The 26,985-nt window shown below is 39.5% G+C and overlaps 1 protein-coding gene and 1 non-coding gene across 2 annotated transcripts in view; both read right to left on the minus strand.

Moving 5' to 3' along the window:
* Positions 1-26,985, minus strand: part of AFF3 (ALF transcription elongation factor 3) — a 582,468-nt gene that overhangs the window by 177,165 nt on the left and 378,318 nt on the right. The window contains exons 8-9 of the mRNA XM_055539447.1: positions 26,746-26,782; positions 13,291-13,342 (exon numbers count right to left, since the gene is read on the minus strand). Of these exons, the coding sequence (XP_055395422.1) occupies positions 13,291-13,342; positions 26,746-26,782 (89 nt within the window). The remainder of the gene's footprint in view (positions 1-13,290; positions 13,343-26,745; positions 26,783-26,985) is intronic.
* On the minus strand, positions 18,205-18,276 carry TRNAC-ACA (transfer RNA cysteine (anticodon ACA)). The gene has a single exon. It is a non-coding gene; the product is annotated as a tRNA-Cys (tRNA).

The raw sequence follows: 26,985 nt of genomic DNA on the forward strand, positions 1-26,985 counted from the left end.
CCTGAATTGATGGAGTTGATATAAACTCATTGATATAACATGAGTCACCTTTCACCTTTATAAATGACTCTCAGGTGCACATCAGACACCTGGAAAGGAGCTTTGGACATCATTTAGACCCACTTTGTTCCACCAGTCAGTGATACCCAAGTCTTCCAAGATGTTTAAGATTAGCAGCGGTGGAAGTGAATTCTCCAGCCAACTCCTGGCTTGGAGTTTACCTCTGGGGAGAGGTGAAGCCATGAACTGCTGGCCTCTGATCCTATAGTCTGGAGGCCGGGAGAAGAGCACTTCCAGCTGACATTTCTGGAGAAAACTGACCACTCAGCCTTTTTCTTCACAGCCCCAGCTTCATTAGGAGAGCTTTGTAAACTTCTTGCTGCTGTTCAGTCACTGCTGCTGCTGCTGCTGCTAAGTCGCTTCAGTCGTGTCCGACTCTGTGCGACCCCATAGACGGCAGCCCAACAGGCTCCCCCGTCCCTGGGATTCTCCAGGCAAGAACACTGGAGTGGGTTGCCATTTCCTTCTCCAATGCATGAAAGTGAAAAGTGAAAGTGAAGTCGCTCAGTCGTGTCCGACTCCTAGCGACCCCATGGACTGCAGCCTACCAGGCCCCTCCGTCCATGGGATTTTCCAGGCAAGAGGACTGGAGTGGGTTGTTGCCATTGCCTTCTCTGTGTTCAGTCACTAAGTCATATCAAACTTTTTGCAACCCCATGGACTGCTTTCCCGTCCTTCGCTATCTCCCAGAATTTAACTCAAATTCATGTCCATTGAGTTGGTGATACATCTAATCATCTCATCCTCGGTCACCCTGCTTCTTCTTTTGCCTTCAATCTTCCCCAGCATCAGGGTCTTTTCCAGTGAGTCAGCTCTTTGCATCAGGTGGCCAAAGTAGTAGACATTCAGCATCAGTCCTTCCAATGAATATTCAGGGTTGATTTCCTTTAGGATTGACTGGTTTCATCTTGCTGTCCAAGGGACTCTCAAGAGTCTTTGTAAACTTAACCCTTTCTAACTGTGTTATCTTTTTAAAATGAGAGATGAAAATTCTCATTAAGCTCTGATCTGTATCAACTGCAGAGATAGGGTTGCTTTCTCTCTTCCTCCCTTTTCACTTTCTCTCTCTGTCACATATTATTACTGTTAAATAGTAATAATAAGAATTTACTGAGTGCCTACCAGGTACTGGACCCTTACCATATATTCCAGCTACTGTATTAACTTTGCAGAAAGAAGGTTTTGCGGGTTGCTCTAGTTCAGTTTGAGCTCATAATAGCTTCCCAGTCTTTTATTGTACAATGTGTATGCCGGGCAGACCACTTCCTTCCACTACATTTTGTTATTTCTTTTTCCTAGGAATTTAACTGTTTGTGTTTAATCCATTTTCCTTAATTTATGAAGGTCATTTTGAATCCTCATTTATTCTTTAAAGTTATTGCTATTCTGTTCAAATGCAGACGGGTCCTGCCTTAGGAGTTTTCTACAAGCCTATGCTTTCGACCTCAGACTTGAGCATTGATTGGCCAGTGGTGGGCAAATCTGGATTAAGTAAGCACAGTGACCCTGCCAAATTGCAGTCTTCACTGTGTCTTGGAAATCTCCATTTGCTCCTTATTCCTAGAACTTTTCTAGTAAAGATGTAAAATCTAAAAGGATTTCAGTCTGCTCTTCTGCTGCCCGTACCACCTTAGTCACTTGCTTTAAAAGGTCATCACCATAGTCAAGGTCATGGAGGGTTTTTGTTTTTTTCTTTTCTTTTGGCTGTGCCATGCACCATGCGGGATCTTAGTTCCCTGACCAGGGATCACACCCATGTCCCCTGCACTGGGAGCATGATGGAGTCTTAACCACTGGACCGTCAGGGAAGTCCCCATGTAGGTTTTCTTCTATGAGGTCTTCCAGGAGTTTTATGGTACTGTGTTTTACATTTAGGTCTGTGATCCATTTTGGGTTAATTTTAGTGAGGAGTGTAAGGCTGTGTCTGAATTCATTTTTTTAATATGTGCATATACAATGTTCCACCACCATTTGTTGAAAAGACCATCTATGTCCATTGTATTGTCTTTAATTGTTTTTCTGAGACCAGCTGACTATATTTAGGTGGGTCTGCTTCTGGGCTCTCTGTTGTGTTCCATCATCTACTTATCTATTCTTCTGCTAAGTGCTGTAGCTTTATAGTGAGTCTTGAAGCTGGGTAGTTTGGGCCTCCAACTTTGTTCTTCTTTCTTACTGTATTGACTATTCGAAGTCTTTGGCTTTTCCGTTATAGACTTTAGAATCAATTTGTTGATATCCACAAAATAACTTGCTGGAATTTTAACTCAGATTGTACTGAATCTAAAGATGATGTTGGGGAATTTGTTAATTTTTTATTAGAAGTATTCCATTATGTTTCCAATACATTGGAAAGTATTCCAGTATTCCAATATGCCAGAATTGTTTACCCATTTACCAGTTGATGTATATTGGGGTTGTTTCCAGTTTCTGACTATCAAGAATAAAGCTACTATTAAAATTCTTATACTAATCTTTTAAATGACATATGTTTTTCATTTTCCCCATGTTTATAATTACAAATGGAAGTGTGTGCCTAATTGCTGGGGAATGCAATAAATATGTGTATAAGAAACAGTTTTTTAAAATGGTTATGCAATTTTTACACTCACAACAGCAATACACAAGAGTTTCAGTTGCTTCATAACCCATGACTGTTTGGTGGTGTTGGTCTTTTCAGTTTTAATCATTCTAGTGGGTATATAGTAGTATTTCATTGTGGTTTTAATTTGCATTTCCCTGAAGATGAATATTATTAGTAAAATGAATGTTTTCAATTCCTTATTGGCCACTTGTATATCTTCTTTTGTTTTGTTCAAGGCTTTGCCCATTTAAAAAAATCTGTGTTTTCATCACTTTCTTGTTGAATTGTCAGAGTTCCTTATATATTCTGGATACAAAGTATCTGTCAGGTATATGTACTGTAAATATATTCTCGCAGTTTGTGTCTTGTCTTGTCACTTCAGTGACCATAGATTTAGAATTTTGATGAAGTCCAATTCATCAGGGCTTTCTTTTCTCTGGTTTCGTGGTTTCTGTAAGAAATCATTGCAGGTTATAAAGAAATTGTCCTACGCTTTCTTTTAGAAGCTTTGCAGTTTTGGCTTCTTTGTTGACGTCTGTGATCCATCTCCATTGTGTCTGGTGTGAGATTCATATGTTTCCCCAGCAGCTGCTCAAGCGCCATTTGTTGAAGACTTGGCTTTCCCCACTCAACAGCTTAATGTCTTTATCAAAAGTCAGGTGACCATATATTTGTGGGTCTATTTCCAGACTCTATTTTATCTGTCTTATGTCAATGCCACACTATCTCAATTACTTTAGTTTTACAGTAAGCCTTGAAATCAGGTACTGTAGGGCCTCCAAACTTGCTCTTCTTCAACAGTTTTGGTTACCCAGGTCCCTTGCTTATCTATAAAAATTCGCAACTTGTCATTTTCTATAAGTGTCCTACTGCCCTTTGATTAACATTGTGTCATACTTGTATGAGAACTGACATATTAACATTCAATTAGCCTTCCAATTTATGAACTTCCCTCCATCTATCTAAGTCTAAAATTTCTCTCCTCAAGATTTAATGACTTTCCGTGTATAAGTCTTATATGTCTTTTGCTAAATTTATTCAGCATTTTATATCATTGTAAACAGGGTGGCTTTTATTTCATTTTGCAACTGTTAACTGTTTATTGCTATTAGAAACACAATTGAGTTTTGTAAACTGACCCTTCTAAATTCATTTATTGGTTCTACTAGCATGTTGCTTGGAGAAGGTGATGGCACCCCACTCCAGTACTTTTGCCTGGAAAATTCCATGGACGGAAGAGCCTGCTAGGCTGCAGTCCATGGGGTCGTGAAGAGTCGGACACGACTGACCGACTTCCCTTTCACTTTTCACTTTCATGCATTGGAGAAGGAAATGGCAACCCACTCCAGTGTTCTTGCCTGGAGAATCCCAGGGATGGGGGAGCCTGTCCCCATGGGCTGCCGTCTATGGGGTCGCGCAGAGTCGGACATGACTGAAGGGACTTAGCAGCAGCAGCAGCATGTGTGCTAAGTTGCTTCTGTTGTGTCCAACTCTTTGGACTCTGTAGACGGTAGCCCACAGGCTCCTCTGTCCATGGAATTCTCCGGGCAAGAATACTGGAGTGGGTTGCCATGCTCTCCTCCAGGAGATCTTCCTGCCCCAGGGATTGAACCTGTGTCTTTTATGTCTCCTGCATTGGCAGGCAGGTTCCTTACCACTAGCACCACCTGCAAAGCCCTAGTAGTTGTTTATTAAATTTCTTAGGATTTTCTCTATAAGCAATCATTCATAAAGAGTTTTCCAAAAGATTTTTCAATCTTTATGTCTATTATTTCCTTTTCTTGCCTTATTGCACTCACTAGAACTTCAGAGAAGGGGACGACAGAGGATGAGATGGCTGGATGGCATCACCAACTTGATAGACATGAGTCTGGGTGAATTCCGGGAGTTGGTGATGGACAGGGAGGCCTGGTGTGCTGCGGTTCATGGGGTCACAAAGAGTCGGACACAACTGAGTGACTGAACTGAACTGAAAACTTCCAGTGCAATGCTAAATAGAGGAGATAATGCAGACATTAATGTTATGTTCTTGATCTCAGGAGGAAAGTGTTTGGTATTTCACCATTAAATATGATGTTAGCAGGAGGTGTGGGGGCAGATTCCCTTTGTCAGATAAAGTAAGTTCTCTTCTTGTCCTAGTTTGCTGAGAGTTTTAAAGCCATAGATGGGTGCTGCTGCTGCTGCTGCTGCTGCTAAGTGGCTTCAGTCGTGTCCGACTCTGCGCAACCCCATAGACGGCAGCCCACCAGGCTCCCCCGTCCCTGGGATTCTCCAGGCAAGAAACTGGAGTGGGTTGTCATTTCCTTCTCCAATGCATGAAAGTGAAAAGTGAAAGTGAAGTCACTCAGTTGTGTCTGACCCTTAGTGAGCCCATGAACTGCAGCCTACCAGGCTCCTCCACCCATGGGATTTTCCAGGCAAGAGTACTGGAGTGGGTTGCCATTGCCTTCTCCGAGATGGGTGCTAAATCATGTCAAATGCTTTTTATTCATTTATTTAGAGGACCATATGGTTTTCTCCATTATTTTATTAATATGGTAGATTATATTAATTATGTTTTCTAATGTTAAGTCAACTGTTCATTCCTGTGATAAACCCTACTTGGTTATAAAGAATCATATCCTTCTTATGTATCATTGGATCATATATACTAATGGTTTGTTAAGAAGTTTAAGTTTTTAATGTCTATAAGAAATATTGGGTGATAACTTTCTTATAATCCTATGTCATATTTTGGTATCAAGGTTATACTGACTCTATAACAATACATTCAGTAGTTTTTCTTTCTCTCCTATTTTCTGAAGGAGTTTGTGTAAGACTAGTAGTTCATTTGTGGTGATTCATTGGTAGAAACATTTCTTACTTAAGTTTTGATGGAATCTGCCAGTGAAACCACCTGACTCTGGAGGAATTTTCTTTGTGGAATAGTTTTGAATACAAATTCAAATTCTTTAATAGTAATAGGGTCATTCAGATATTCTCTTTTTTTCTCATGGAAGTTATGATAAATTACATTTTCTGAGGAAATTGACTATTTCATCTAAGCTGTCAAATTAATTAGCAGAAATTAGTTCATAATATCCAGTTATTACTATTTAAATTTCTGTAGGATATGCAGTTATGACCACTTTTCCTTTGCTAATGTTGGTAATTTATATTTTTCCTCTTTTATTCCTTGATTAGTTCTTTCAGTGTTTTGCTAATTTTACTAAATTTTTAAAAGAAACAAATTTTGGCTTTCTTAATTTCTCTATTGTTTTACAATGTCTACTCCTATTGTTATTATGTATTTATTCCTAATTATTTCAGTTTAGTTTATTCTTCCTTTTCTAGCTCCTTAAAGTGGAAACATAAATTACAGATGTTCACCTTTGTTCTCTTCTAATCAAGCCATGTAAAGCTATACATATGTTTTTTGTTGTGCATATTGTTTCAGTGAATCCAGTAAAAGCTCGTAAATTGTACATGCATTTTCATTCAGTTAAAATTATTTTCTAATTTCCTTTGTGATTATTCTATTTAGGAATGCTATTTAACTTTTAAATATTAGAAGTTTTCTGGAATTCCATTGCTATTGACTTATAATGGAATCATGCTGTGGTCATAGAACATATTCTTTAAGATTTTAATCCTTTGGAATTTATTGATATGTCTTTTACTGTGCACAATAAGGTCTATCTTGGTGAGTGAATCATGTGTACTTGATTAAATTATATCGTACACTTTTTGGGTAGTGTTTTATAAATTTCAGTTAGGACAAAGTGGTTGTTAATGTTCAAATCTTCTATGTGCTTCCTAATATTTTGCTTAATTTTTTTTTATCGATTACTGAAGAAAGGGATTTAAAAAATTTCTATTTTTGTTCTCTCAGTTTTTGTTACATACATATTATGACTGTTATGGTTTCTTCATTAACTAACCTTTTTAGAATGAGAAAATATTCTTTTTACCTCTGCTAATACTTTTCATCTAGAATTCTATTTGGTAGTTTAATAGCATCACACTAGGTTTCTTATACTTACTATTTACACAGTCTACCTTTTCCTCTTTTGGCTTCAACCTACTGGTTTTTGTATTTAAACTGTATATCTTAAAGACAGTAGGCAGTCTTTTAAATCTAACCTATTTTGGTATTTTATTTTAATGCCTCCAATGACATTTATGCTCTTTTGGATATTTTTTAGTGGTTTTTCTAGGTATTTCACTATGCATCCTTAACTCACTGCCAGTCTACTTGCATTTAATATTATTATATATCACTTCACATAAAATGTAAGAATCGTGTAGTCATGCAATTCCACTTACCCTCTCTTATCCTTTGAACTATTTTATATTTGCATACATCATAAATTCCATAAAACAGTATCTTATTTTTAGCATTAAATAATCTTTTATATTTACACATATATTTTTCATGTCCTGTAAATACTTCCTTCATGTAGGTTTGAACTTCCACCTGATATTACTACCCTTCAGTCTGACAAATTTCCTTTATCATTTACTGTACTGTAGGCTTACTGGAGACAAATTCTCTCAGATTATATAACATCAAAAATAACTTTATTTCACTTTATTTTGAAGGATATTTTAGCTAGATTTATAATTCTAACTTGACATTTATTTATCTTCTTTTTTTTGGTCTTTCAGCACTTTAACAATGTCTTTGCTTGTATTCCAGCCTCTGTACTCTGTGGTAGGAATCCTTTGGTTCACTGCATCACTGATACCTTAAACATAATATGTCATTTTTCTCTAGCAATGTTTAAGATTTTCAAGATCTCTTTAATTTAGGTTTCAGCAATTTTACTATAATCTTTCAAGATGTGGTTTTACTTTTCTTTATCCTGTTTAGGATTTGTTGGGAGAAGGAAATGGCAACCCAGTCCAGTATTCTTGCCTAGAGAAACCTGTGGACAGAGAAACCTGGTGGGTTCCTGTCCATAGGGTCTCACAGAGTCAGACATGACCGAAGTGACTTAGCATGCATACATGCATTGGGAAGGAAATGGCAACCCACTCCAGTGTTCTTGCCTGGAGAATCCCAGGGACAGAGGAGCCTAGTGGGCTGCCGTCTATGGGGTCGCACAGAGTCGGACACGACTGAAGCGACTTAGCAGCAGCAGCAGGATTTGTTGAGCTTCATGTAAGTTAAGGTTTTCAGCCAGTTTAGGAAAGTTTCAGCTATTAGTTCTTCAAATATTTTTTCTGATCTACTTCTCTGTCCTCTCCTCTGGGACCCCAATTACATGTATATTATACTGCTTGATATTGCCTTATAATTCACTGAAGTTCTGCTCATTGTTTTTAATCTTCATTCTCATTGTTCTTCATATTAGATAATGTTTACTGATCTGAAGTTTATTTACCCATTATTTCATCATTTCCGTTTTTCACTTAAGATTATCCAGTTACATTTTCATTTCAAACATGTTACTTTTCAGTTCCAGAATTTTCACTTGGTTTGTCTTAATCTTTTCCATTTCCCTACTGAGAGGCCTCTTCTTTCACTTACTATGACCATGTTTTTGTTTATGTTCTTGAACATATTTTAATATCTGTTTTAAAGTTATTGTCTGAAAATACCAACATTTAGGTTACTTTTTTTTTCTTGATTATGGATAACAATTTCCTATTCCTACACATATTCTTTAATTTTTGGTTAGGCAATAAATATCTTGAATGGTATGTTATAGAGGCTTTAGATTCTGTTTTATACCTTTAGAGTATTAATATTTTTGTTCTTTCAGACAAATCACTAGCTGAACTTGTGAATACTCAGGACTGCATTTTGTTATGATCTACTCTGGTTATGCCCTTAAGTTTTAGGGTGAATCCTTTATTCTTAAAGGCAAGGCCTTTCTGAGGTTTCAGGCAAAACCCCAAGCGTTTGCCAAGTGTTTGTAATGATTTACTTTACATTCCCTATAACTTGGGTGAGATTCAAATTCCATACTCTACAGGCAGTCATAGGCAGTAGACAGATGTTGACATCTCTGCTCAGCTTTTCAGTGATTCAGTTATCATTTTCCACTGGGCTCATTGGCCTTTCCCCATACATATGCAGTTTAGAAGTCATTCAAGCATGACAGGGAATTTAAATACAGAAGTGGAGCTCGCTTCTGTATGGCTGACTTCTCTCTGGAATTTCCTCCCTTAAATCCCAGCCACCCTGGCAGCCTTGAACTCCATCTTCAGCCACTTGAAGATAATATGATTATGGCCTTGAATTGCAGTTGTTCTTTATGGAATGTGGAGTGCCCTCAGAGGAGAAGCTGTATAAATGTAGATCTCATGCATTCCAATTTCTTTCTTTCAAGGGTCAAACTGCCAACATTTTCTGCCTTTTTGCGATCAGACTCTAGTGTCTTCAAATTTTAAGTTTTGTTTTTTTAAGAATATTTCATCTGGAGTTTTCAATAGTTATCAGGAGGAGAGTTAATCTAACATAAGCTTCTCTATCACTGAGAACACTGGCATTCTATCACAAAAATTTTAATCTGTGTGTGCGCTAAGAATAAACTGTAAAAAGATATAAAAAACTCTCATCTTTATGAATACTCAGAAAACCATTCAATAATATATCCTGAAGGGATCCTCAGGTGTTATCCAGATTACTCTGTCCTATAAGGCAATCCCTGTACAGTGATGTATCATGCATTATGATTAACCTCCTGCTTTTACTTGTTTCAGTAGGTAATGTTTACTGAAGTAATGTTAATTACTAATGTTCCAGTAATGACTCCATACAAGTATATACTGCAAAATGATCACGACAGTAAGTCTAGTTGACATCTATTACAACACATAGTTACACTTTTTTGTGTGTGTGATGAGAGCTTTTAAGATTTACTCTTAGCAACTTGCATATATTTAATACAGGATTATCAACTATAGTCACCATGATTTACGTTACATTCCCAGGGCTTTTTTATTTTATAACTAGAAGTTTGTACGTTTTGACCACCTTCACTCATTTTGTCTACTCCTCACCCCCAGCCTCTGGAGGCTACTAATCTGTTCTTGGTATCTATGAGCACTCTCTCTTTTTTAAAGATTCTACATACAAGTGAGGTTATATGGTATTCGTCTTTCTGTTGGACTTATTTGACTTAGCATGATGCCCTCAAGGTCTATCTGTGTTGTCATAAGTAGCAGGATATCCCTCTGTTTAAAGCTGAATAATATTCCATTGTGTACATATACCACATTTTCTTTATGCACTCATCTATCAATGAACACTTAGGTTGCTTCCATGTCTTGGCCATCACAAATAATGCTAATCTCCAGCTCAGTTGGTAAAAAATCTGCCTGCAAGGCAGGAGACCTGGGTTCGATTCCTGGGTCAGGAAGATCCCCTGGAGAAGGAAATGGCAACTCACTCCAGTATTCTTGCCTGGAGAATCCCATGGACAGGAGTCTGGCAGGGTACAATCCATGGGGTTATAAGAGTCAGACACGACTTCGCAACTAAACCACCTCACTTTTAAAAGAGGCCAGTGAGGAAAGATGCTTCCTTGGAAAATGAGCTGCATGGAGACTCAATTTTATACTACAGTTTAAATCCATAAAATGCCTTTAAATAACTCACAGTTCATGGAACTCTACAGACAAAGCGATATAGAGGCATCTTGGAAGTTGACATTTTCCCACCAAACCACAAATGCGGAAGATGTATCTTCCCCAGTGCCTGTGTGTATGTTATTGACAGTTTTCTTTGCTCTGCTTCACCCCTTCAGTTTCCATGGAGTTCATAATTTTGGACTGTTTTATCAGGTTATCTCGGGTTTCCCTGGTGGCTCAGATGGTAAAGAATCTCCCTGCAATGCAGGAGACCTGGGTTCAATCCCTGGGTGGGGAAGATCCCCTGGAGGAGGGCATGGCAACTCACTCTAGTATTCTTGCCTAGAAAATTCCATGAACAGAGGAGCCTGGTGGGTGTCACACAGGGTCAGACATGACTAAAGTGACTTAGCAGATACACATCAGGTCCTCTCAGCTTGTTCCACCTTCTGGCATCCGTACACTGTGATTCTGCTGAACTGGCTTCTGAATCACTATGATTGTCCTGACCCTTAATGTTGAGTATCCTCTCAAAATCCACATGTTGAAGTCCTAACTTCCAGTACTCCAGAATGTGATTTTACGTGGAGACAGGGTCTTCACCAGGGTAATGACGTTAAAATGAAATCATTAGGGTGGGCCAAAATCCAACATAACTAGTATTTTTATAAAAAGGGGAAATATGGACATAGAGACAGGCATAGGAGGAAGATGATGTGAAGAAACACAGGGAGATGTTTATCTACAGAACAATGAACAAGACCTAGAAAAAGATCCTTTCTTCATAGTAGAAACAAATCCTAATGATAATATTGGGTTTCTAGCTTCCAGAACTCAGATAATAAATTTCTCTTGTTCACGGGACCCAGTCTGTGCTATATAGTTACAGAAGCCCTAGCAAACTAATATGCTTACCATCTAACAAATAAATAGAGCCCCGGTTTTCTACTTGGTTTGACTTATGACTTTGTTTTGTCTCCTAAGATCCACTCACTCCCTCATCATGGTAAATGGCCAAAAAAAGCAAAATATCCTAAGATTTGTGTCCTAGTTTTATCACTCAAATTGAATGACTTTTCTGATCCTTAGAGTCCTTATATGAAAAATAAGGATACTATCCCTGCCTTACTTATCTGTCTACATAGATAAAGCTCAGATAGGGTATCACACAGAGACTGTAAATCTCTATCCAAGTCTAAGGCAGCCTGAGTTCCTGCTCTTTATTCGTAATAAGCTATTCCTCTTGCCTAATCATAACAGGAACACTGCTAGAGGGCTCTTTGAGAGGATCAAGCTCAGAAGTCTCCACTTTTAATACAGGTCCAACCTCAGACTTTATTTCTGCTATTTCTAGTTCAAGAGGCAGGATGTGAGCAGATGAATAAGGAACTGCTTTGTTCAGGAATGTGGGGTCATGCTTCAAGCTTTCACTATTCACAATTCTCTGGAGGGTTTTAAAGTAATTTCTCAGACAACATATTGATTTTGTTAAGGTAATGAGTTATAGAAACTAAGGCTTTTCAGAAATGTATAAGGGAAGGAGAGCTTTAGTGGCACATCAAACCATATTAACAAAATTTGAGTCTATTGAATGTGATTTTTCTTTTTCAGTTGTTCTGTGAGGTTTGTGGGATCTTAGTTGCCCAACCAGGAGCTGAACCTGGGCTCTGGGCAGTGAAAGTATGGAGTCTTAACCACTGGACAGCCAGGGAATTCCCATTGTAGGTGATTTTAAATTTGAAAAAATTAAATGTAGGATGCTAGCTGCTTTCCAACATATTTTGTATGCTTTTAAAATGATTTTGTTGAAAAATGGTTGCTTCTATAATAATTAACACTTTTATAAAATTAATTATAAAAATAAAACTTACTCTCAAATAGTTTACATTTTACTTGCATAAATTCTTCTCTAGTCTCAAACGTTGCTCGAAAGAGCTAAATTTTTTAAAGTGACTCTACCCTTTTCAGTTCTCTAGAATGCCTCCAGATGGCATTAAAACCCTTTTCCTATTTTATATAGTAAAAAATTTAAAAATTAGTAATACTTTAACAATTTGAAACCAGTCACAATCATTATATCATTAGAAATCATGATAATAGAACCACTTATAACTTTTAGGATAATATCTTAAGAAAGACCAGCAAATAATCACAATCTTTATGAAATAAATGGTCATCCTATGCAAGCCGAAGACTCTTCCTAGACTGAGAAACACATCTTGGACAAATACACTCAATAATGTTATATCACAAGCTGTCATTTCTAATGGCTAGAAAGCACTTTAAATGCTTAGTAAGAAGAGCACTGGTCCAAATATAGATATATCCACAAAACTGTCTTATAAAAAGAAATCACATTTAACGCCTCAGAAATGATAAAAATAATTATTTTTAAGAAAAAAAACCTGTTATTAATTCCTATTCAGCCAAAATAATTTGTTAGCTCGTGAGTTATGTAAACTTTGGCACATAAACTTGGCATCAAATTAACCATCCAAACGTTTTTTCGATTGCTTGGGTATTGAGAGGAGAAAGACGAAATGTGGAATGAAGAACAGGTTTAAAAAGAGCCCTTTCTTATCTCTTTACAACTGCGTTTGTAAACTCAAAAACATGAATAATCCCTTCATGGTCCAGAGAGGTCTATAACTGTATATTTCACATAATTCAGAGGTGAGCTGCAAAGGGCAGGCTTTAAAATGACACTGGTACTTCCCAGGTGTGTAGGACAGACGATCTCCCAGTATGTGAGAAACGTTCTCCAATTATTTATGACAGTGATAGACGTTGCTGAGCAAGTTGCAAAAGCTCTCCTCCCTTCCTCCGCCCCATAATACCATCAAATCTCATTACATCTATCTGTACATGATAAAGAGGAGCCTTGTGTTTTCAAGATTACTCTTACTGGGCGAAAGCATTAGAAAGACCTCAAATGCAACTGCATGCAAAAGCATTTAAGCAGACATTATCATGAGAAAGAGAACCACAGACTTCCTTCCATTATTATTATTACTATAACAAGATATTTGCGCTATTTTGTATTATAAGCGTATTAAAGAACTCGGGATAGAAACAGGAAAGAGACTTACGATGTATTCGATGTGCCATTGTCTGGACTCTCTGGCTCGGCATCACCTTTCTCTTAAAAAAGGAAGCAGAAAAAAAAAAATACCAACATGTGAGTGTTACAGCCTTTAAGATTTAAGAGAGATTCAATATTAACAATCATTCAAAATGTGCAGCAGGAGGCTTTTAAAACATCTTTTTATTGTCCAAGAACTGGATTTGCAAAATAGTTTCTTCTCTGTAATACAATTGCCCGGGCACGGATCTATGAATAGGTTCGAAGGAGCTGTTTGCAAACAACCAGAGGCTCAGAGTGGAGACCCTGCCAAAAGATAAATATCTTACAGATGGAACCTGTTTTCTTCCCCTTCATTTTACAGAAAATTTAAGGAAATAAACCCCATTAGCATTCTAGATGCAAGGCACTTTGATACTTTCTGCCATGTGTATCCTCAGTCACTTCAGTTGTGTCCGACTCTTTGTGACCCTGTGGTTTCTCTGTCCATGGGATTCTCCAGGCAAGAATACTGGAGTGGGTTGCCATGCCCTCCTCTGGGGGATCTTCCTAAACCAGGGATTAAACCTGAGTCTCTTGTGTCTCCTGCATAGGCAGGCGGGTCCTTTACCACCAGTACCACGTGGGTTGGGGGTGTCTAGCTTGTGTTTAGCCCTAACACAAGCTAAACCAGGTGGGCAGCATCAGGGCTTGGACAAGAGGATTGTACACAACACTGAGGCTGCACCCCAGCTTACAAGATCCCCAAGAATGACACTCCACAGAGAGCCCTGGCAGCAGATTCTGGGGTCACCCTGTTAATGCAGAATAAGATGCAAATCAGAAATCCTTCCTGACCATCTGAGAGGCTAGTTAAGCAACATTTCTGCCGTATGTGGTCAAGGATTGGATGGGTCCATTTTTCAGAGTTTTAAAGGGCAAATTCCTCTCACAGTAGATATAATTCTTAGATCCTCAACCACTGATGGTTTGAAACTATACATCCTCATATTACAAGGTACTTCTTTTTATTTCCTTGAGGCTAGGAGATAGAAGGGCTTCCCAGGTGGCTCAGTGGTGAAGAATCCATCTGCTAAGCAGGAGACATGGATTCAATACCAGATTCCCTGGAGCAGAAAATGGCAACCCACTCCAGTATTCTTGCCTGGTAAATTTCACAGACAGAGGAACCTGGTGGGCTATAGTCCGTGGGGTCACAGAGTTGGACACAACTGAGCGACTAAACAACAACAGAGGAGACAGAAGGGTCACGACTGCCACTCTGAGTTAGCTCTGGCTATTGGGGTCGCACAGAGTCAGATATGACTGAAGTGACTTAGCATAGCATAGCATAGCATGCTGGGTATGCATTGCTAATAGTTTAACAAACCCCAGAGAAGATTATGAGTTGCAAGAGATGGGACTGAAGGTGGCAACTTGCTTTAGTTTGCTATTTCAAGTCAGGCCTGGAGACCTTGTAGAATCCCTCAGTCTATCATTAAGGGCCTCAGGTTTATGTCCTGTACCAAGCCCCTTTTTGACACCTAGGCTCAGGAATGACCTCCTAAATCACATGATGAACACACTGCAAAGATGCTGTCCATGCTGAACTCAAAAGTAAACTTCTTTTTTCCTTATAGGAAATGAAACGGTTGTGAGAGAAAGAAGACCATTCTATATGGCCCACACATCTATCTCAGATGTGACTGAGCTAATGAGTGCCCACATAGTGCTTGGAGTGCCCATGAAGGGCAGCCGCCTTGTAAAAAAGTCACAACACCTGTTTTAACTGCCTCAGCAGCAAACCCTGATCAGACAGAGCCCCCAAACATAGGAAATCACAGTGAAGTAAAAGTAGAGACAGCAAATTAATAAACTTTGAAGCTCATATTTCCATATCATATTTTGTCTTCCAGGCCAGACCTGTTGTGAACTCATTGAGAGACAGGCAAGACCTTGTCAGCTACTTTCATGCTAGAAAATAACCTAATTTAGTAGTTTCCAGAATTACTTTCCAATAAGTAACCACAATTCCTGCCAGAATCCCCAAATACAGAGTTACAATAGCTGCATTACCTAAGACAGGTAAAGACAACTAGCTGCTGTTCTTGTTCAGTTGTGTCTGACTTTTTGTGACCCCCATAGACTGTAGCCTGCCAGACTCCTCTGTCCTTACCAAGATTGCTGGGTGAAACATCAACAACCTCAGATATGCAGATGATGCCAGTTTAATGACAGAAAGTGAAGAGGAACTAAAGATCCTCTGGATGAGGATAAAAGAGGAGAGTGAAAAAGCTGGCTTAAAACTCAACGTGAAAAAGACAACTAGATGGAGGTTTAATTTTTCTTAAATACAGTGACTTTCCCCCCTTTCTTTGAAGAGACCGGTTATGTTTCCTGGTCTGCAGCCACCAGAAGTCACCCCACATCTCATCATCATCAGGAACGTAAACAGCAGGCAACAGTAAACATTTCTGAACAACTTATGTCAAAAAAAAAAAAAAAATCAACACGCTATATAAAGACATTATTTGGATGCTTGAATAAACATGTTTTACCTTGATCAACAATGCTGCCAGATAACTCGCGGGCTGGGGGACAGAGGCCTTACTGCACCTGGGGTCTGGGGGCTGTGGGGATTGGGGGCCGGATCAGCGCAGGCGAAAGCTGCAGCTGACTACCTCTGCTCTTAGCAGCACTTATGTTGTGGCAACGGGGAAAACAGAACAGTTTCTGGCAAACAGGAAGGATGCAACAGGGCCAAATGAGGCATTTGTGAACAGTCTGGGAGTGAATGCTCTCAGCTGATCATGAATTAACCTTTCTGGGGGAAAAGTAAGCTCAGGATAAGGTCAGGAATTAAAACTATGTCTGTTCATCAGAAAAAACGAAACAAAATTCTCCCCCAATATCTGGAAATTTTAGGTGATGCAATTTCTGAAGTTAACTTGAAATGTCTAAGTGTACAAGCCAGGAAGAATCATAGGCTCTTTATCAGGACCCAAGGGAAAAATGATGAATGTAAGCCAGAAAAAGTGCTCAGGAAGAGACTTTTCAGTTGGGTGCTCAGGAGATGTTTCCTTGCTACCACCAAACAGGACTACTGGGGGTTGTTCTGACTATTTCAGCTGATTTCACAATAGATTCCAAATTGCTGTCCTTTGGAAGGGACCTGAATCGATCTTTTGAAGACACTGGGCATAAGAGACGGACTCAGGTGCACCATGGTCATCTTGATGAGGAAATATAATTACAGATAGGCAGAGAGAAAAATGAGCCATAGAAAGAAAAATTATATACACACACACGTATGTGTATATATATTTATACTCACACATGTAAATAGATATGTACACGTATATCTATATTATTTGTTTTTTCTTTTTTAATTTCTTTTAAACTTTTTATTTTATGTTGGAGTATAGTTGACTCATTGGAAAAGACTCTGATGCTGGGAGGGATTGGGGGCAGGAGGAGAAGGGGACGACAGAGGATGAGATGGCTGGATGGCATCACTGACTCGATGGACGTGAGTCTGAGTGAACTCCGGGAGTTGGTGATGGACAGGGAGGCCTGGTGTGCTGCGATTCACGGGGTGGCAAAGAGTCGGACACGTCTGAGCGACTGAACTAAACTGAACCGATAGTTGATTAACAATGTTGTGTTAGTTTCAGGTGTATAGCAAAGTGATTCAATTATACAGATACATGTATCTGAAGCTGAAACTCTGGCCACCTGATGCGAAGAGCTGACTCATTGGAAAAGCCCTGGATGCGGGGAAAGATTGAGGGCAGGAGGAGAAGTGAGTGATAGAGGATGAGATGGTCGGATGGTATCACCAACTCAACAGACATGAGTTTGAGCAAACTATGGGAGACAGTGAAGGACAGGGAAGCCTGGCATGCTGCAGTCCATGGCAAGGCAAAGAGTTGAACATGACTTAGTGAGTGAACAAAAGCATTCTTTCTAAGATTCTTTTCCTGTTTAGGTTGTTACATAATGTTGAGTATAGAGCTCCCTGTGCTATATACTAGGCTCTTGCTGGTGATCCGTTTTAAATATAGCAATGTGTCCATGTTAATCTACATGTGTTCTTTCAGCTTGACGCTCCGAGCCTTCCACAGGACCAAGCACATATTACACACTCAGTATATGTCTGCTCTCTGATGACCTTTCATTACTGCAGAATCCCACGTGATAGTGGGAAAGAGGAGAATGGTGTATGAGCATGTTCCACTGAGATGGATACAGAATCTGATGTATGAAAGTTCCGAGGCTCCAACAGGCCACTTAAAAAGTTACAGTAGCTACATGTTCAGAGAAGGCAATGGCACCCCACTCCAGTACTTTTGCCTAGAAAATCCCATGGATGGAGGAGCCTGGTAGGCTGCAGTCCATGGGGTCGCTAGAGTCGGACACGACTAAGCGACTTCACTTTCACTTTTCACTTTCACGCATTGGAGAAGGAAATGGCAACCCACTCCAGTGTTCTTGCCTGGAGAATCCCAGGGACGGGAAGCCTGGTGGGCTGCTGTCTATGGTGTCGCACAGAGTCAGACACGACTGAAGCGACTTAGCAGCAGCAGCAGCAGCAGCAGATACATGGTTAATCCAATAAATGTACCAAGGGCTTATATGGTGTGTACTCTGTCTGGAAAGATGCTATGTTATGCTAAGTCACTTCAGTCGTGTCCGACTCTGTGTGACCCCATAGACAGCAGCCCAGCAGGCTCCCCCGTCCCTGGGATTCTCCAGGCAAGAACACTGGAGTGGGTTGCCATTTCCTTTTCCAGTGCATGAAAGTGAAAAGTGAAAGTGAAGTCGCTCAGTCATGTCGGACTCTTAGCGACCCCATGGACTGCAGCCTACCAGGGTCCTCCGTCCATGGGATTTTCCAGGCAATAGTCCTGGAGTGGATTGCCATTTCCTTCTCCAGGGGATCTTCCCAACCCGGGGATCGAACCCGGGTCTCCTGCATTGTAGACAGATGCTTTACCATCTGAGCCACCAGGGAAGTCTTTAATGTCTAGTGGGTATTTTAACTATAAATAAATTTAATCCTCTATTTTTTGATTAATCAACTTCTGACAGTACCTTTTCTTTTATACTATGTGAAGTGAAGAAGCCCCCCATTTATACTTCCCTCCTGCTCTCCCTTCCCTCCATCAATCCTACTCTGCACAGCTATATCTTTCTTCCTGCATAGCCGAGATTTAAAATATTTATACTCTGTTCAGTAATTATTGAGTCATCTCATTAATATTAATTTAATTAATAATTTAATTTTGGGAAGTACCTATAGGCCAATGAGAAAAATTATATATGAATAATGGAATTTACAATATTGTAACAATATAAATATAATCTCTAAGAAACAGTAGAAAGACTGGACCTGTGTAGAGGGACTGCCACTAAACTTGAATGAAGACAAGGGCTCCCAGCATTTACGTCAAATGGATTCTCATTCTTATATCTCACTGTGGCATAGATTAATCTGTCTCAGACAAAGGCTATGCTTTTCCTAAAAAGAAGTTCAATAAAGCATGCATGTAATGTGTGTAAAAATGTATGTGTGTGTATATACATAGGCTTCCTGGGTGGTAAAGAACAAACCTTCCAATGCAGGAGACACAAGAGACAGATCCCTGGGTCAGGAAGATGCCCTGGATGAGGGCATGGCAACCCACTCCTGTACTCTTGCCTGGGAAATCCCATGGACAGAGGAACCTGGTGGGCTACAGTCCATGGAGTTGCAAAGAGTCGGACACAACTGAAGCGACTGAACACACACACACACACACACACACACAGTTTTTAAAAAGCAAATTAGGTTAATTGTGAAAACACCTTGCAAGCCCAGAAATGGGACACTGACAAATAAATAACCCAGAATCCTCTTAGGCCTGCATCCTATTGAGTTCCAGTTAGCAAGTAATGGAATCTTGTGTTAATCTTCCAACTTATCTTGATAGTTTTGGCTGCCCTGTATTTATTTGTAAACAAAATAGTCTTCAGTTTTTCCTGATTTTAAATTTCACATCAATGGACTCGTACGGTATGCATTCTTCTGGAACTTACTTCTGTCATTCAGTAGTATGGTTTTTAGATTCAGCCAACATGATGCACCTAGTTTTGGTTCATTCATCCTCACTGCTGTGCAGCATCCCCTTATTTAGTTCAGTTCAGTCGCTCAGTCATGTCTGACTCTTTGCGACCCCATGGACTGCAGCACGCCAGGCTTCCCTGTCCATTACCAACTCCTGGAGCTTACTCAAACTCATGTCCATCGAGCTGGTGATGCCATCCAACCATCTCATCCTCTGTTTTCCCCTTCTCCTCCTGCCTTCAATCTTTCCCAGCATCAGGGTCTTTTCCAGTGAGTCAGTTCTTCACATCAGGTGGCCAAAATATTGGAGTTTCAACTTCAGCACCAGTCCTTCCAATGAATATTTGGGACATCCTTTAGGATGTACTGGTTGGATCTCCTTGCAGTCCAAGGGACTCTCAAGAGTCTTCTCCAACACCACAGTTCAAAAGCATCAATAAAAACCTGCTATTTTCCTTTATTTGACACTTTCTTTTGGTGTTTTACTTAAGAAATACATCAGAAAGATGTTCTCTATACCCTTTTGAAAGTGTATAATTTTACTTGTCACATTTAGGTCTTTTACAAATACCTGGAATAGTTTCTGTATATGATGTGAGGTAGGAGTTAACTTCCTTTTTCTCCCTGTAGATTACCAGTTATTTTGGCACTATCTATTAAGAAGCCATTCTTTCTCCATTGATCTATATTGTTAGCTCTGACATGAATCTAGTTTTCATATATCTGTGGGTCTGTTTCCTCTATACCGTTTCACCGCTCAATTTGCCTAGTATTATCTTCATTACTTAGTTTTGTTGTTGTTCAGTCGCTAAGTCACGTCCTACTCTTTGCAACCCCATGGACTGCAGCACGCCAGGCCTCCCTGTCCCTTACCATCTTATTACTTAGCTAAAATATTCATTCATTCATTCATAATATTGGTAACACAAGCCTTCAGCCTCACTCTTCTTCAAGAGTATGAGCTATGTATTTTTGGTCCTTTGTAATATCAAATAAATGTAAGAATCAACTTTGTCAGTTTCCACATACAGAAAAACGAAGTTATAATTTCATTGTCTCCTGGTTCCCACAGCTGCTGTCAAAAGTCAACTGGAAGTTTAACTGTTGCTTCCTTATTAAATGGTATTTTAAGAATTTTTCTTTATGTATGTGGTTTTCAGTTTAACTATTATGTGTCTAGTGTGGACTTATTTTTCTTTATCCTGCTTAATATTCATTGGATTTCTTGAATCTGCAAGGTAGAGTCTTTGAATTGTGGAAAAATTTCAGCCATCATCTCCTTTAACATTCCCTCTCCTTCCTTATCTTTTTCTGGAATTCTAGTTAAATATATGTTAGACCTTCTTGCTTTATATCCCAGGTTTTTAAACTTCCTTTCTCAATTGCATTCTAGGTAATTTCTTAAGTTCAGTTTCCTGCTTCATTACTTTTTCTTCACCTATATCTAAACTACAGTTAAACCTAACCAAAGAAATTTTAATTTCTGTAGAGGTTCTGATTAGTATACTTTTAAATACCATATTTTCAATTTTCTCATTTTTGAAAATTAACGTGAACATTCTTATTTTATGTTCTGAGCTCGGTAATTCCAGTATCTGAAGTCCTTGGAGGTCTCTTTAATTCTTGGCTATGTGTTGCTTTTCTTTGCTTTTGTTCAAGGTCTCTTGTTTTATTGTATGTAAATATTTTTGATAATAAGTGCTCATTTCCCTAGGGATTCTCATTCTATTATTATTTGTTCTTCTCTATTTTCTTTGTTTTCTTTTTGTGGTATATTCTACATAGCCAGATTTGATCTTTCTGTAATGACTAACCTTTATGTGCCTTAATTTCCTTTCATATTTTTCATCTCTTTTGCTTTATATTCAGAAAAAAAATGTTTTCAACCTTATATTCTAGACTTCAGCTATTATCCATCATTTCTATTAAATTTAAAAGTTTTGTCAACTTTATCTTTGATTCTCAAGCACTCATTTGTTCTATAACTGCTTCTTTTTCATACCAATCTGTTCTTTTTATTTGATGCAAATAATTTCAATTGCTTCTAAAGACTGCAGTCACATTTGAAATTTTTTTCTTCTGTTTGTTGAATTAAGTAGATTTCCTCTGGGTCAGTGTTTTTCTTTGTTGCTCATGGTTATGTATTCACCTTTTTGAATGTGATTCAAACTGGTTAAAAAGGTACTGGTGTGGATTTTCTGTATTAGTATATTGATCCATCTTGCTAACATATGTTTCCCTTGTAGGGAGGGGCTGATTTACAGCTTTTTCTAAGTGGACAGAGTATGTTAATTAAGAGTTCAGGAGAGAAGAACTCTCAAGACAAGCTGGGAATCCTGACTGTCTTCTGAACCCCCAGCAAAAATAGGAAGTAGTTTATTCTGGGTGTACAGCATTTTGGTATATTTCCCTCTTGAGAAAAGCTGATTTTTCTTCCACCAACCTTAGATGTTGGAGAAGACTCTTGAGAGTCCCTTGGACTGCAAGGAGATCATACCAGTCAATCCTAAAGGAAATCAGTCCCGAATATTCACTGGAAAAACTGATTCTGAAGCTGAAACTCCAATCCTTTGGCCACCTGATGTGAAGAACTGACTCATTTGAAAAGATCCTGATGCTGGGAAAGATTGAAGGCAGGAGGAGAAGGGGATGACAGAGGATCAGATGGTTGGATGGCATCAGTGACCTGATGGACATGAGTTTGAGCAAGCTCCAGGAGTTGGTGATGGACAGGGAAGCCTGGCGTGCTGCAGTCCACGGGGTCCAAAGAGTCAGACACGACTGAGCGACTGAACTGAACCATAGATGTCTATTTTTAAGGTTTGGTATTATCTCAGAATCTACTCTGCTTCTCTCTTAGATGCATGTATGTGCCTGTGCATAGTCACTCAGTCGTGACCAACTTTTTGTGACCCTACGGACTGTAGCCTGCCAGACTACTCTGTCCATGGGATTCTCCGGGCAAGAATACTGGGGTGGCTTGCATTGCCCTCCTCCAGGGGATCTTCCTAATCCAGGGATTGAACCCAGGTCTCCTGCATTGCAGGCGGATTCTTTACTGTCTGAGCAGGCAGATTCTTTATTGTCTGAGCCACCAGGGAAGCCCAAGAATCCCTTCTCTAGGGGATCTTCCTGACCCAGGAATTGAACCAGGGTCTCCTGCATTGCAGGCAGATTCTTTACCAGCTAAGCTACCAGGAAAGTCCCTCTCTCTTAGGTATCAGCTCCCAACTAGAAGTTCTAGGTAACTTAATTTTCTTGGCAAATGTTACTTTTTTTTTTTTTTGGTACTTTGGTTTCTGGGGGAGGAAAACCAGACTGAAAGCTCCATATGAAAACCTGCCAAGATGGGAGTGGAGGAGTAAAGGGTGAAAGAACAGCCATGTTCCCATCACTGTCTATAGTCCACACCTCTTCTCTGTTGGGGTTGAGAGGGAACTGGGTCTCTCCTGGAGTGAGCTCTGAAGGACATTCCCACCACTATGGCTTGTTCCTGTTTGTTTCATTATTTTCTTTTTTCTGAGCCATCACCTTCCCTGCCTAGGATTATCTAACAGCACAGTCCCATCCACTCTCCATTTTCCAGAAACTCAGCTGAATTTCTGGTTTGTTAATGAAATCCTTTCCTGTTTTCAGGGCTATTATGTATTTCCTTCCTTCACTGCCTCTTTTGGTTATTTTAATGCAGATTCAGAAGGGAGGGAAAGAAGTGCTTATGCTCAGTCTGACACATGAACGGGACATTCTCACATCTTTAAGAAACTATAAACATGCATCACTTATTTTAATGTTTAAGTTTCTCAATACTTAATAAGCTGCCATTTTATAATATGAAATTAAGTGGTAATCAGCAAGCTTGCTAAAGCAGCTCTCTTTTAAAAGATTTGGATTAAAAAATAATTTTGTTTAATTTATACACTCTTTTCTCTTAGTATCTACATAACCGTTTTCTAATTTCAAAAATAAAAAAGCACTGACCTAGAGTGGGGAAGATCAGTCCATCAAGATACAAATTGTTCCTCCGAAATTCAGTGTTTTCCTATTTTCTACATACTTAGTGGAGTCATGATTCCCCAAACTGTAATTATTTCAAACCAAAGGCAAGAAACAGCACAGGAAATGCTGGTAGGACCTGCTCTGTAAAGTTTCCAGTGTGCTATAATCCACAGAGGACACTCTGATTTTTATTTTTTTCCATTATGATTTCTTACAGGATTTTGAATATAGTTCCCTGTGCTATACGGTAGGATCTTGTTGTTTGTCTATTTTATATACATGATTGTATCTGCTAACCCCAAACTCCTAATTTGTTTCCCCCACTTTTCCCTTTGGTAACCATACGTTTGTTTTCTGTCTCTGTAACTGTGGTTCTGTTTTGTAAATAGGTTCATTTGTGTCATAGTTTATATTCTAGCCATAAGTGATACCATGATATTTCTCCTCTGTCTGACTTACGTCACTTAGCATGATAATCCCTAGGTTCACCCATGGTGCTGCAAATGGCATTATTTCATTCTGTTAGGTAGGTAGAACAGGGAAAAGGAGTCCAGAATGGCAGTGGCTAAAAGATAAGGAGGAGAAAAGCCCGCGAAATTAGAACAAAGGAAGGTCCAAGGACCGGAGTGAGGACCTCAGGTAAAACAAACAACACTCCTGGCTGGCCCAATTTACATAGGACAGGCCCAGGAAAAAAAAAAAAAACATATAAAAAAAGGAGCCAAAGCTAGCTCTCTCTCTCTCTCCCTCTCTCTCTCTCCCGCGCGCTGGGGCGCTCTTCTCTTCACGTCTTTGGTTCTACGTGCCCTCACGCTTTGAAGATGGATTTTCCTGCTATCTTCTAAATAAAATAGAGCTGTAACACTGATTTGTCTAAGAGCTATAACACGGTCCATTCGAGACCTGAGAACTGTGACATGCTGAGGGGCTTTAATGTCCGTCACTCCAAATCTTTGCTGTGACGAGACAAAGAACCGAGAAGCATACACTCGCCTGACAATTTTTTTTTTTTTTTTTTTTGCTGCATAGCATTCCATTTTGGGTGTGTGTGTATGCACACACTTGTATACACAAACATACCACATCACTGATTTTTAAATAATAATATTATCTTTTTTTTTTTTTAATGGGGGAAGCTTTATTTGGAAAAAAAAAAAACAAAAACAAAACCCTTACCCCTAGAAAAGAGAAAGTCAATGACAAAAATACTTAGATGATGAATTGCCAGAATGTGGTTTATGCCATATCATGCAGGTGCCACTCACGATTCCAAAGAAGGTAGGCGTGCTTACATAATCTCAATGGTTATGCTGTGCCAAAAAAAATAGGGCAGATGCAAACAAGAATCTTGGACAGGAATTTAATCTCACACGGAAGGGATGAGAGCAACCTTTTTGGGGTCAAGGTTATGGGAGGGAAAGCCTACTGTCTTTGGGACAGAGATCCTTGAATTCAAATCCTGTCGCTTTTTTTAAGCCATGGGACCATGGTCTAGGTATTAACTGCAGAATCTCATTTTCATCCTGTGCAGAATGGGGCTGCAATGCCTACTTCATACAGCTACTGTTAGGATTAAACAAAAGAGCAGACATAAAGAAGAGACTGAACACAGAAGGGACTGAACAGCTATTTCCTTTGTTCTTCTTTATGTCAAAGACTCCAAGCTGAGAGGAAGTACATTTATTCTATTCTATCTATTATCTCCTCCCTTTACCCTGAACTGTTTAAGTTGAAATGGAAAGAAATGGTGAGGAAAGCAAAGGCAATTCTTCTGTATGCTCTCGTCTTTGGCATATGATGCCGATGCCTGCATACCTCATGAACTTAACCATGCATCTCCTGATTCCTTTCCTTATTATTACATTTATTAATTTCTATAGATTTCAAGTCCCTTGGAAATTTCACCTCTTCCCTGGTGCTTGTGCTCACAGCACATTCCAACAGAAGGTGGGATAATAAATGAGATTGCCTATGCACCATTACGCCATCATCCCCCTCCCCTGATCTTCCTCTAGCTGTGCACTAAGTCTAGGGCTTTCTCCTGCATTTGTCCCGATGTCTTTTCTCCATAATCTTTCTGCTCTCACAGATGCTCAGTGGGTGAGCCCCAGGCACATCTACTGGCTCAGAGTGATTTTCACGTTCAAACATAGCCTTGAAATTTGCAAGCAATGCTCTTTAGCCAACTGGATGGTCAAGAGACAAACAAAGCCCAGTCTCTGTGGGTGTGATTGCACGACATGGATGGGGTGGCTTATAAATTTTTAATGCTCAGGGAAACATTAATACCAATTAGCACTGCTGAAGAAGAGAATTAAAACAATACTTCATGGAATGATATTCTGTTTGATGATGAAGCTCCAGTGTTTTATTAGACACTGGGTTCAACAACGAAATTCCTTCTAGGATACTTTAGTCTGTTTCTCCCCAGAAGAGGGCATGGTTTCTTCATGGATTCAAAGAACACTTATCATGAGATCTTCTGATTGTTCTTTGCCCACCTATTTTCTTTTAATTTAGGTAACTCATTGTGTGTGTGTAGTAGTCAGTCATGTCCGACTCTTTGTGACCCTCCATGGACTGTAGCCCACCAGGCTCTTCTGTCCGTGGAATTCTCCAGGCAAGAATACTGGAGTGGGTTGCCATTTCCTTCTCATTCAGTTCAGTTCAGTTCAGTCGCTCAATCGTGTCCGACTCTTTGCGAACCCATGAATCGCAGCACGCCAGGCCTCCCTGTCCATCACCAACTCCCGGAGTTCACTCAAACTCACGTCCATGGAGTCGGTGATGCCATCCAGCCATCTCATCCTCTGCCGTCCCCTTCTCCTCCTGCCCATTAGATGCCTTTAAAAATATTTTCCCCTCATACACACCAGAGGCCAACTGTTAGAAAGGATGGTATTCCTTCCTCCTAGGGCTACTTTGAAATTCACCATTTTATATTTTGGTCCCAAGTAAAAAGTGTTAGTTGCTCAGTCGTGCCAGACTCTTTGCGACCCCATGGGCTGTAGCCCACCAGGCTCCTCTGTCCATGGAATTCTGCAGGCAAGAATACTGGAGTGGGTTGCCATTCCCTTCTCCAAGGGATCTTCCTGACCCAGGGATCGAACCCGGGTCTCTTGTATTGCAGGCAGCTTCTTTACCATCTGAGCCACCAGGGAAGTCCTTATTTTGTCCCTACTTCCCTTGAATAAAGATAGAACATCCAAGGTCACGATGTACCTTATCCATGTGGGCAGCGCTTTAACAAACGGCCCTCATATTCCCCACTTGATTTTGTCTTAGTGAAGTTCTTTTAAACCTACTGTATATTGCATGCATCCCCGCTCTTCACCCACTCCCACCCCCACATATGAAGCTACAGAAAGAAGCATTTCTTACTTGGATTATTGTGTCCAGAGGAGGCAAGCTGAGAGTCCTAAAATGAAACAAGAATTATCAATTAATTTTCTTATTTTTTCGTTAGACTTTGTTCTTCATTTCACTAACATTTTAATATTGATTATGTATTGAAACAATACTATTTAGTTTATATGAGGTTACAAAAATTACATGATAAAATTATTTTCACATCTTTATTCTTACAGTTTCAATGTGGCTACTATGAAATAAAAAATTATA

This window comes from Bubalus kerabau, chromosome 11 (genome assembly GCF_029407905.1).
Source record: "Bubalus kerabau isolate K-KA32 ecotype Philippines breed swamp buffalo chromosome 11, PCC_UOA_SB_1v2, whole genome shotgun sequence".
In the NCBI taxonomy this organism is placed as follows: domain Eukaryota; kingdom Metazoa; phylum Chordata; class Mammalia; order Artiodactyla; family Bovidae; genus Bubalus; species Bubalus kerabau.